Source organism: Glycine soja, chromosome 6 (genome assembly GCF_004193775.1).
Source record: "Glycine soja cultivar W05 chromosome 6, ASM419377v2, whole genome shotgun sequence".
Lineage (NCBI taxonomy): Eukaryota > Viridiplantae > Streptophyta > Magnoliopsida > Fabales > Fabaceae > Glycine > Glycine soja.
In genome coordinates this window covers 31580551-31593503 of record NC_041007.1, presented here as the reverse complement: position 1 = coordinate 31593503, position 12953 = coordinate 31580551, and the positions used below count along the sequence as shown (strand labels likewise).

The 12953-nt window shown below is 46.4% G+C and overlaps 1 protein-coding gene across 1 annotated transcript in view; it reads right to left on the bottom strand.

Annotated features, from left to right (window-relative positions):
- The window catches only part of LOC114416092, a gene marked incomplete at its 5' end in the record, with an annotated part of 20398 nt that extends 11339 nt beyond the window's left edge, over positions 1-9059 (bottom strand). The window contains one exon of the mRNA XM_028380971.1: positions 8607-9059. Coding sequence (XP_028236772.1) covers positions 8607-9059 — 453 coding nt within the window. The remainder of the gene's footprint in view (positions 1-8606) is intronic.
- Positions 9060-12953: the final 3894 nt, after the last annotated feature.

The window sequence follows — 12953 nt, the reverse complement described above, 5'->3', positions numbered from 1 at the left end:
CTAACTATGGAAACTACCTAAGGAAAGTTTAGAAAATAAAACAATAAAACTTGAAAAATAAAAAAAAACTAGTAAACAGACGATTTTGGCTAGCTAGAGACCTCAGCCGGCCTTTGGTAGGTTGCCACAATATGGGAAATTTTTTTCTACCCAAATACATATATAATAATAGTCATTCTGATACTCAGAGCAAAAGTTATGACCGTTTGAAGTTTTGACAAAAATCAAATTCACTACTTTTTTGGAACTTTTCAAATCTGACCAACAAAGGGCTACAACTATTTTCCCACAAAATATGGATCAAAAGAACTACACACCAAAATTCAGCCAAAAATAACAACCTTAACTATCAAAACAAAAATCGCCAATTAAATTGTCAGTCTCTGCATGTAAATGACTTGTTGTTCCCGGAGGAACAAAAGGTGCAGAAGACTATGTCAGTCTCTGCATGCTATCAAGCGTTCTGTCTTACAGATAGCAAAAGAATGTTTATACGGATAACCACTCGGGTATTTCCGCGTATCATCGGGCCCGCCGCCTCTGGATGATACAAGGGTGAGAATGACCAAACTTGGTCTCTGCTTGTCATCGGGCCCGCCGCCTCTGGATGACAAAAGGGTGCGAATAACCGCAAGGTATCTCCGCGTATCATCGGGCCCGCCGCTCTGGATGATACAAGGGTGCAGAATGACCAAACTTGGTCTCTGCTTGTCATCGGGCCCGCCGCCTCTGGATGACAAAAGGTGCGGATAACCGTAAGGTATCTCCGCGTATCATCGGGCCCGCCGCCTCTGGATGATACAAGGGTGCAGAATGACCAAACTTGGTCTCTGCTTGTCATCGGGCCCGCCGCCTCAGGATGACAAAAGGGTGCGAATAACCGTAAGGTATCTCCGCGTATCATCGGGCCCGCCGCCTCTGGATGATACAAGGGTGCAGAATGACCAAACTTGGTCTCTGCTTGTCATCGGGCCTGCCGCCTCTGGATGACAAAAGGGTGCGGATAACCGTAAGGTATCTCCGCGTATCATCGGGCCCGCCGCCTCTGGATGATACAAGGGTGCAGAATGACCAAACTTGGTCTCTGCTTGTCATCGGGCCCGCCGCCTCTGGATGACAAAAGGGTGCGAATAACCGTAAGGTATCTCCGCGTATCATCGGGCCCGCCGCCTCTGGATGATACAAGGGTGCAGAATGACAAAACTTGGTCTCTGCTTGTCATCGGGCCCGCCGCCTCTGGATGACAAAAGGGTGCGGATAACCGTAAGGTATCTCCGCGTATCATCGGGCCCGCCGCCTCTGGATGATACAAGGGTGCAGAATGACCAAACTTGGTCTCTGCTTGTCATCGGGCCCGCCGCCTCTGGATGATACAAGGGTGCACGTCACATGACCTCAGGGTCAGTATGACAAAGATTATGGGGCGGCCGACAAAAGCAAAGCTCTTGCTCCTACGTATCCTCCAATGAGGAACTCAGACCTACGTAGTTCTGGGTAACTTGTGAGACTTGAAAAAGTCTCGGTGTTTTCTCCACTAAAATGCAAACATGCTTTAGCAAAGAGACAAATATTCCAACTGATTTAGAGCACCATATGCTTTTTTGAGTGAAAAACAATGCGTCTACCGGGAAGGAGAGTCTGCTGATGAAATCTCCCATAACCATAAATGAGATTTTGGATGTTAGCATTTCGTTTCTAAATGACCATTTAGAGGAAACACTGGGTTCGACAAAAATAGAAGAAATCCACTCAAAGTGTATCAATCTCGCACAGGTAAGTGTTTCATCCTAATTCCGAACCATAGATATGTCATGACTTGACTTTGCAAATTATTTCCTATCAAATCAAAAATTACATGCGTGATCATGGATCAATAGGGCTTCCCTTGGGAATGGGTTCTTTTGGTGGGTTTTTCGGCTTTTGTGTGTTTTTGGCTTTTGATTTTTCTGGCTTTTTTCTTTTTCTGTTTTTGTTTAGTGCGGGGCGAGGGAAAAAAAAAGTCGCTAGCGCACGGGATTTTGGTTGGTAATCAAAGGGAGAAGACCATTTTAGGTCGTGGTTTCCTTTCCTTCTTCTTGTTCATTTGGTGACAATTCTGTACTGTTCAGATATTGTCTGGTCTAAAGACCTCTCTGCACATTTCTTCTGGTTTCTTTGACCAGGAGCTTCCTTCTTTTTTACTTTCTCCCATTCTTTGGTTGGGAATTTCCTTTCTTTTCTTTTTCTCTTTCTCCCACTCTTTGATTGGGAATTTCCTTTCCTTCCTTTTTTGCTTTCTCTTTGATTGGGAATTTCCTTTCCTTCCTTTTTGCTTTCTCTTTGATTGGGAATTTCCTTTCCTTCCTCTTTTGCTTTCTCTTTGATTGGAAATTCCCTTTCCTTCTTTTTTCTTTGCTTCCGAGGGTAAGGTTTATGGTGAGTCAGGATTTTGGCTCAAGGCTTGTAGAATGGCTAGACATGATACATGTCAGGGTTTGGTTTGGCTCAAGGATAAAAAGGGATGCCCCACATTATTTCCATGACACAAATGCAAAAATGATGATTTGGAAACTTTATGCAAAACTGGTCATGCATGCACCTATGCGGACACTTAAGTGTCAAATTTTTATGGTCATGTGATACTAGGGCTCAGGATTCATTTCCTCTATTTTAATCAACCCAATGTTTCCAAAATATGTTCTTTTATCAATTTGTGCATTCATCCGAGTCCATTTCGGGCGTCCGGGGAAATTTCACAGCATTCACCCTTCAGGTGTAGACACATTTTCCAAAAATTAGTTATGATCAGAATTTTTTCAAAGAAAAGTTGGAAATCGTCTCTTTTCAAAAGCATGTCGTTTTTTAGCTAGACAACTTATTTTCTCTTTTTCCACCTTTTTCCTTACTTGCCTTCTTCTTTTTTCTTATTTGCTCTCTTTTTCTTTACTTGCCCTCTTCTTTCCCTTTTGTTCTCTTTTCCATTTCATTTTCTTTTCTTTTCTATTTTTATTTTTATCATGATTTTTTTTTGTTTATTTTACATATATACTTTTGGACGATGTTCCTAAACGAAGAACTCTACACGGTTCCAGAATTTCAAACATCATCGATAGTAAGGATATATAAATACTAACGCACCAATCTAAACAAAAATGTATGCACTGTACAAATGACAATCGAAACAACAAAAACAAACATTAGTCTCTCAAGTCAAAACAATAACATAGAATAAAAATGACAAAAGAAATATGAAAGAAAACATGAATCTGGGGATCTCCCAGTCACGTGTCTCCACTCCCTCCCAAGAAGTCAAGCAAATCGGCCATCTCCTCATCCTCATGGGCTTCTTCTCCATCGCCGGGAGCTTCTGGGGGTGCCTCTCCTGCTTGGGCCTCGGGCCAATCTCCGGGCCATGCTACCTCTGCCCTGAACTGGTCTGGAGTAGGGCATGAAAAAGAAGCGAAGCCCTGGCTCTGCATGCTAAGGCTCATCTGGTACAGACAGTCATGGGTCCGTACATGTGCTCGGTGGTTGGCCGCCTGCTGGCGAACCAAATGCCGTAAATACTGCTCTATGTCAAATGCCCCAGCCTGGCCAGCCTGATGAGGTGGCGGTGGCACGCCTGCGGCCTGTGGAGCATCACCCTGAGCCTGTCTCTGGGTACAGTACTTCTCAATAAAAACCCGGGTGATGGGCGGCCGAATCACCTTGGTAGGTGCAACGGGGACTCCGAACGACTGGCAGAGTCCTGTGATCAGTGCGGGGAATCCCAGGGCCCTGTTGGACTTATCTGGGTCCAAAGGGTGCCTAGTGGGCGCCATACCTGTAAAAATATATATGGCATCAGCGATCAACTGAGCCACATGGATGCTCATCCGTGTCAGGATGGCGTACACCAGCTGGCACTTAGGCATGGGGAGGTCGGAATTATGATCGGTGGGCAGGATGTTGCTGAGGAGCAACGTCATCCATATCTGGGTCAGGGTGGTCATATTGGTGCGCATGATTCGCACTTGCCTCCCTGCAGCAGTCCGGGCAAAATCCTGCCCCGGTATACATAGCAGCTGGGCGATGGCCTCCTCATCGAACCCATCAGACCGGTTCCTCCTCTGGCCATACTCGCATTCCTGGCCCTCTTCCAATACCATCGGATATCCCAGGAGCTGGCTGATAGCGTCGGCATCGAACGGGATCCACTGACCCCTAACCCAGGATCTCATGTCACGCACGCCCTCCTCTGTTGGCCAAGCATTGGCATAAAACTCAAGGACTATTTCTGGATCAAACTTGGCCATGGGAGTAACCAGTGGTGCCCACCGCCGGCGCCCTATTTCCTCCTGGAAATCAGTATACTCGTCGTCCCTGAGCTGGACGCGTCGCTCCCGGAGAAACGACCATCCCTTGATGGCTTCGAAACGTTGCTGGTGTACAACGCTCCTAAAGCGGTGACTGTCGTACTCCGGGGCGGAACTAGTTCCTTCGGCCGCCTTGTCCTTCCTGGACCTCTTTGAGGCAAGCTTCCTTGGGGCCATTCCTGCGAAGGCAAACATTTGGAAAGTTAGTTTTACCAGTGGGACGTTACTCTTAAAGCAAAAATGGCATATAACCTCCTCCCATAAATACAAACATCAATGTAAATTTAGAGCAAGCTTATGCGCATATTTCCTTACAAACGTTCTCTTGCACAAGACATTCTATTTAACCGAAAAAAAATGCACCCATATACAATCAAGGCAGCTTCGTTACCTAGATTATTTACACGTACTTCCAAGGTGTATTTGTTACTTACATCACACACATCTCCTTGGCTAAATTCACATACATGCATACTCAAAGCATTTTCGGGTACCAAAAATTGCACATGTGCACATCTTGGTATTTCTAATACCTATACATACACAAACTTCATGATGAATCTTGACTATCTACACAATAAGGTGCTACATTTCATGCTCTTTTCAAGTTTTTGCTACCTAAAGCCGCATGCAAATTCAAGTATATTTTCCTTTGCTGACTAAAATTGTATTCAAATTAAAAGGTATACATTTTTTGGTAATGTATCTTCTTTACATAACATGCAACATATTTATGTATATTTTTGTGAGACATTTTGACTACCAAAAATTATATGTACATACATCCAAGTATTTTGCTATCATACCCAAAGTGTAAATTGCCAAAGGTATTTTGCTACCTATTCTAAACCTACACATTTATGATGAGCAAAATTCCTAACCATCTAGGCATAGGGAAAATATTGTAGCGTGGCCCATAGCTGATTGCTGGCCAAAAAAAGGGTAACTTTACCCAACATGCACCTCCTTTTGTGCTCTTTTTGCATAAAATTTCAATTTCTAGGACTAGGATATATGTGGGGCAATTACTCTAGCCTTTTTCGGGAATGAATACACATTCCAAAAAAAATAGAAAATATGCACAAACCAAAATACCCCATGGGTTGTCTCCTTACAAAAGTCACACGCTAATGCCATTGAGGCATTTCACCGAACACTTGGTGGGCGCGCGTTTAGGCATCAATAGCAAGAGAACGGGGACAATGTGGCATGTCCTATTGTTTCAAAATGCATTATAGGCCTAGGGCCATCTCATACCAACCCCTAATTCAACCTAATCAAGCAAGAAAACAAATCAAAATTGCCCCATATATTTGAACATACTCCCACAATTTAGAGCACCAAAAGGAGATCAAAATACACCAATGAAAAGCTAGAAAGCTTAGGGATGGAATACTTACTTGTTGGTGATGAACAAAAGCGCAAAACGGAATCAAAAAATGCGAAAAAGGATGACCCTAGGGCTGCAAATTCGTCAATCCCGTGGGTATGGCTTTTGAAAGGGGGGAAAAGAAGTTTTTGAATGTAAAAACGCCCCCCCTTTCGTCATTTTTATAATTTGGTGCAGGGGTGGCTCGCCCAGGCGAGCTAACCTGCACTTTTTTTTTTTTTTTTTTTTTTTTTTTTTTTTTTTGAGGGGAACATTAACCATGTCCCCTTCCTTCTCATGGATTAGCATTTTGCCTAACTTGAACTTACTTAGGTTAGAATTAGGCGTTGATTACTTATTTTATTATTACCCTTTTCCTTTTTAAAACAAACAAATAGTAAAAGAAAGCTGCAAAATACAAAGGATACGGGGCTGCCTTGCAGCGACATTCCCTGCTTGTTTCGCACAGAGAAGAGCAACGATCAGTCGGTCGTGACCCCATCCCGCTTGCGTTCATCCTTAAGTACCTGCAAGTAATAAACAACCAGGTATGGCCAATCTTGGCCGCATCATTACCCTACCTTGATTGGTTCCTGCCGTTCATATTTTGTCTTCACTCCAGAAGGTAGCCCAAGGTGATCCTGCCCCTGTTTTACCACAACAATATACATGCGTATGCGTATGCGTATGCATGAATGTTTTCAAACGCAGAAAATTTAGGGAAAGTTGGTTCAGGTTCAATTTTAATTAAGCGCTTGGGGGATCCCATGAACTGAGCGGAAGGGCTCAGGCGATCACAAATTAACGCAAGGTGTGAAACTAATGTGAGGACTAAAAGCCTCAAATCCATGTTCATTTCTTTGAAAGATCGTAACAAGAGATACAACGGACCGGAAATCCCTGGGGGGAAATCTAGAAAACGCATAAAGATAGAGAACATGCAGCGACATCCTTAATTGCCCCAGCTTCTAAGCATAATATTGTTTGACGACATCAGAGTTCACGGGTGAAGGTAGCTCTTCGCCATCCATGTTGGTAAGCACCAGGGCTCCTCCGGAGAAAGCCCTCTTCACAACAAAAGGCCCTTCGTAGTTCGGGGCCCATTTCCCTCGGTGGTCCTTGACAGCATGGGACATTTTCTTTAGCACAAGGTCTCCCTCATGGAACTTGCGTAAGCGTACTTTCTTGTCGAACGCGCTCTTCATTCTTTGCTGGTACAAGCGCCCATGACTCATGGCCGTTAAGCGCTTACCCTCAATGAGGTTGAGTTGATCGTAGCGTGTTTGAGCCCACTCTGATTCCTTTAATCCGGATTCTGCCAAGATCCTTAATGACGGGACTTCTACCTCAAATGGTAACACCGCCTCCATCCCATATACCAATGAGAACGGCGTTGCCCCAGTTGACGTTCGCACTGAAGTCCGGTAACCGTGTAACGCGAATGGGAGCATCTCGTGCCAATCCTTGTATGACACGGTCATCTTTTGGATAATCTTTTTGATATTCTTATTGGCTGCTTCCACGGCTCCATTCATCTTTGGCCGGTAGGGTGTGGAATTGTGATGCTGGATTTTAAACTCCTCGCACATTTCCCCCATCATCTTGTTATTCAGGTTGGTGCCGTTGTCCGTGATAATCTTTCTTGGCAAACCATATCGGCAGATGATCTCCTTCTTAATGAACCTGACCACCACATTCCTCGTGACATTGGTATATGAAGCCGCCTCGACCCACTTGGTGAAATAATCTATTGCTACGAGGATGAAGCGATGACCATTCGAGGCCTTGGGCTCAATGGCCCCGATGACATCTATTCCCCACATGGAGAAAGGCCAAGGGGCGGACATGACATTCAGAGGATGCGGTGGGGCATTGACATTATCCGCGAATGCTTGACATTTGTGGCACTTCCTCACATGGACACAACAATCACTTTCCATGGTAAGCCAGTAATAACCTGCTCTTAAGATCTTCCTGGCCATAGCATGCCCGTTGGCGTGCGTTCCAAACGAGCCCTCATGGACTTCCTCGATCATGTGATTTGCCTCCTTGGCATCCACACATCGCAGGAGTGTCATGTCGTGATTTCTCTTATACAGTGTGCCTCCGCTCATGAAGAAACTGGCTGCCAACCTCCTCAATGTCCTTTTATCGTTGTCGGCAATCTCTGGCGGGTATTCTTTGCTTACGACATATCGCTTGATGTCGTAATACCAAGGCTTTCCGTCCCGTTCCTCTTCCACTTGGCAACAATGTGCGGGTTTGCCACGACACTGAAATTCAATGTAGGGTAGGTCCCCGTGCGGTGTTAGCTGGAACATAGATGCCAACGTAGCAAGTGCATCCGCCATTTGATTTTCCTCGCGGGGAACATGATGGAAGGAGATCTCATCGAAAGTCTTAGCCAATTCCTTGATGTAGGCTTTGTAGGGTATCAGCTTGGGATCTCTAGTTTCCCATTCCCCTCTCAGCTGATGGATTACCAACGCTGAGTCGCCGTACACCTTGAGTAGTTTGACATCGGAGTCAATTGCTGCCTGGACGGCTAGGGCACATGCTTCATATTCGGCCATGTTGTTGGTGCAGTCGAATCCTAGCCTGGCTGTGAAAGGTACACATTGATTGTCCGGAGAGATCAGCACTGCCCCAACGCCATGACCTAGAATGTTTGACGCTCCGTCAAACCATACAGTCCATTTGTCCCGATCTTCGTCCAACTTTTCCTCGAACAAGGCCATGATGTCCTCATCCGGGAATTCCGGATGCATGGGCTGGTAGTCGTTAAGAGGCTGTTGAGCCAAATAATCTGCCAAAGCGCTTCCTTTTATCGCCTTTTGGGTGACGTAGACTATATCAAACTCAGATAGCAAGACTTGCCACCGGGCGATTCGTCCTGTGAGAGCTGGCTTTTCAAAGATGTACTTAACCGGGTCCATTTTGGATATCAACCAGGTAGTATGACTCAGCATGTACTGCCTTAGGCGATGGGATGCCCATACTAAAGCACAACACGTTCTTTCGAGCAAGGAGTAATTCATCTCACAGGTCGTGAACTTCTTACTTAGGTAGTAAACAGCGCGCTCTTTCTTCCCGGATTCGTCATGTTGCCCCAGCATACACCCCATCGACTCGTCCAAGATTGTCATGTACAAAATGAGAGGCCTTCCAGGTACTGGTGGCATAAGCACGGGAGGATTCATTAGGCACTTTTTGATCCTTCCAAAAGCCTCTTGGCAATCCTCATTCCACCGATCAGTTTGGTTTTTGCGCAAGAGTTTAAACAACGGCTCACAAATGGCGGTGAGCTGCGATATGAATCTGGCAATATAATTCAAGCGCCCCAGTAAACCTCGGACTTGCCTCTCTGTACGGGGTTCTGGCATCTCAAGGATAGCCTTCACTTTTTCGGGGTCTACCTCTATCCCTTTCTGGCTTACAACGAAACCAAGCAATTTCCCTGATTTGACCCCAAAGGTACACTTAGCGGGGTTCAACCTCAATTGATATTTCTTAAGCCTTTCGAACAACTTCCGCAGGTTGACAAGGTGTTCTTCCTCAGATTTAGATTTAGCAATTATGTCGTCCACGTAGACCTCGATCTCTTGATGCATCATATCATGGAACAAAGCTACCATGGCCCGTTGATAAGTTGCCCCGACATTCTTGAGTCCAAAGGACATCACCTTGTAACAGAACGTTCCCCACAGGGTGACGAAAGTAGTCTTTTCCATATCCTCGGGCGCCATCTTTATCTGATTGTAACCAGAGAAACCGTCCATGAAGGAAAATAAAGCGAAATTGGCCGTGTTATCTACGAGGATATCGATGTGTGGTAAAGGAAAATTGTCCTTGGGACTGGCCCGATTCAGGTCCCGGTAATCTACACACATTCGTACTTTCCCATCTTTTTTAGGAACTGGTACGATGTTGGCAACCCATTCTGGATACCGAGCGACGGCCAGAAATCCAGCGTCAAATTGCTTCTTCACTTCTTCTTTTATCTTCAAGGATGTTTCGGGCTTCATCCTCCTCAATTTCTGTTTTACTGGGGAACACCCGGGATTTAGAGGTAATCGGTGCTGCACAATGTCAGAACTCAAACCGGGCATATCTTGGTATGACCAAGCAAAGATGTCTTGGTAGTCTTTTAGCAGGATTATTAATTCTTCACGGATAGGTGCGGTAATGCCTGTACCTATCTTTACTTCCCTCTTTCCACTGCCAATTCCTAAGTCTACTAGCTCTGTTTCTTCTTGATGAGGCCCCATTTCTTGGTCCTCATGGGCGACCATTCTTTCTAGTTCCGAAGGAAGTCCCACATCCTCATCTCCTTCATCTTCCGTTTGATTCATTTCTTGCTCGAAGTTGATAGACGGGTCCCAGGTATTAGTACCTTCGGGGGACTCGTCATCGAATCTGCCGTTTTAGAAAAAGAAGTAAACATGCAAATGAATGAGAATGGGTAGAGACCAGGAACAGATGAAGAAAGATCCTTGTATTATAAATTCAAAAACAAAAGACACAAAGCCTTAACAAAATGAAAACTCTAAATCCTAGGCCCAACTATAGAGCTTTTTAAAACCGTAAAGGTTTACATTATGCTTGTTGCGTAAATGCCGGGGCGTTCCTCCACTCGCCAATTTCCCAGCTGGAAATCAGGAGAGCATGGTCGTACCAAATCCAAAGTACTTGGAACATCATCTTCGCATATCGCGAACACTTGACCTTCGTCTCCCAGACCCGCACTTATAAAGCTTCTACTTATGTGGCAGGGCGGGCTTCCTTCACTTTCTTGTCTCCAATGCGAGCTCTGACCACTGTTCTTCCTTCCCGCGATGCTTCTTTTCATGTCCGCCTGAGTGGGCTTATAGCCTAAACCATACTTCCCACGATTTCCTTGGGTTTTTATCAGGCTAGTTATGCCGCCATTGTCTTTGCCTAAACCCATCCCGGGTTCATAACCGTTCCCCAACATAACTCGGGCCATCATTACCGCCGCATCGGACAGACAAGGTTGCCCAAAGAGGGAGTCCACGGAGGAAATGCTGACCACCTCAAAAGACTGGAAAGCGGTTTCTAACGATTCTTCTGCGGCTTCCACGTAAGGCATGGAGGATGGGCAGCTTACCAAGATATCTTCCTCGCCTGACACGATGACCAAGTGCCCCTCCACTACGAATTTCAGCTTTTGGTGGAGTGTAGAAGGCACAACTCCCACTGAGTGGATCCACGGGCGCCCCAACAGGCAGCTGTAGGGGGGGTTAATATCCATTATTTGGAAGGTGACTTGACAGGTGTGAGGGCCTATTTGTACTGGGAGATCGATCTCTCCCCTAACCTCTCGGCGAGTGCCGTCGAAGGCCCGAACCACCATTGAACTTGGTTTTAAGTGGGAAGCATTGAATGGTAACTTGTCCAAAGTGCTCTTAGGCATCACGTTTAAACTGGAACCATTATCGATGAGTACCTTGGCTACGATATGGTCCATACACTTGACCGATACGTGTAAAGCCTTATTATGCCCTCTCCCCTCGGCGGGGATTTCTTCTTCGGCGAAGGCAAGATAGTTGTTGGCAGTGATATTGTTGACCAGCCCTCCGAAACCTTCTACCGAAATATCTTGGGCCACGTGAGCCTCGTTCAGCACTTTTACTAGCAGAGCCCGATGAGGCTCGGAGCTCATAAGTAACTCCAACAGCGAGACCCTAGCCGGGGTTTTGTTGAGCTGTTCGATAACCTTGAATTCGCTCTGCTGAATTATCCGAAGGAACTCGCTGGCTTCCTCTAGCGACACCTCCATTTTACCATCCTTTTTCTCCGGGGGCCCCTTTGCTGGAATATCTTTATTCGAAGCGTGGGGTGCTTCGCCATCTTGTTCCTCCACCACTTTTCCTTTTCCCTTGACGTCGGCGGGTTGGACCGGTAGGTCCGGAGGCGCGAACACACGACCACTACGGGTCACACCACTCAGTCCCGTGATATTTGTTATTTTGGCCGACAGCGAGCTGACGTCAGTAACTTCTTCTTCCTTCTTCCCCGGAGGTGTATATTTCCACGGGACCGCGTGACTATTTTGATACGGGAAAGGAACAGGTTTGGCCATTAAGGGGTGCCCGGGCTTTTGCGAGGCTGCACTTTTAGTGAAGTATATCACCAAGGGTTTGGGCTTCGCAACACCGCTCCCCTCCGTAGATTGCATGCATATGTGCTGCTCTTCTTTTCCTTCAATGCCGACTTCCAGTCGACCTTGATCTATCATCCGCTGTAACAATTCCTCTACTTCCAAACACGTCTCCATGTCATGCATCTCGCCGGAATGTAGCAGACAGGAATCCTCCTTACACCCACTATGGGGAATCACACCTCCCTTTTGTAGGGCCTCAAAGATAAACCTCCTAGGGGTTGCCACATCCCTTAAAGGTTTAGACCTGTGCGGCCTATCGGATTCAACTGCATTAACTGCTCCCCCTCCATGATTGGCGAGCGGGTTGGTTCTCACATTGGGCCGATCCTCTTGGAAAGTCAGCCATCCAGCATCCATTAAATGTTGGACCTTGTACTTGAGGGCCAAGCATTTTTCGACGGAATGCCCCGGGACACCCCCATGGTACTTGCAAGTTGCATTAGGGTCATACCACTTCGGGAAAGGGGGTTCGAGGACCCTTCCGGGAGTTACCACGGCCAAATGATTGGCGATGAGGGATGGTAGAAGATCTTCGTACGTCATCGGGAGCGGGGTGAATTCGGGCAATGGCCTCGGAGGGAAGTTCCTTGTCGTGTTGGAATTACCGGCCGGTCGAGTCGTGTTCGGAGTTGGAACTTGGGGAGCTTCCCTCTGGGTGGGTGCCTTAGGCTGCACGGGTGTTGAACTAGAGGCGTTCCCAGCATGAGCCGAGAAGCTTGGGTGATGTTGCGCGTACTGATGGGTACCATGAGGTGTTTGCTGGGGTTTGACCCACGCGGGTGTTGAAGAGACGGCATGGGCATCTCCTTCCTTCCTTTTTGCCCCTGTTGGCCCGATTCTTTTGGCGTTCACGTTTGTGGAGGAAACGTAATCAAACTTTCCTCTCTTCAATCCAACCTCGATTCTTTCCCCGGCAAACACCAGATCCGCAAAGCTGGACGGCATGTAACCCACTAGCTTCTCATAGTAGAACACTGGCAGAGTGTCTACCATCATGGTGATCATCTCTCTCTCAACCATGGGAGGAGCTACTTGTGCCGCCAAATCCCTCCATCGCTGCGCATAT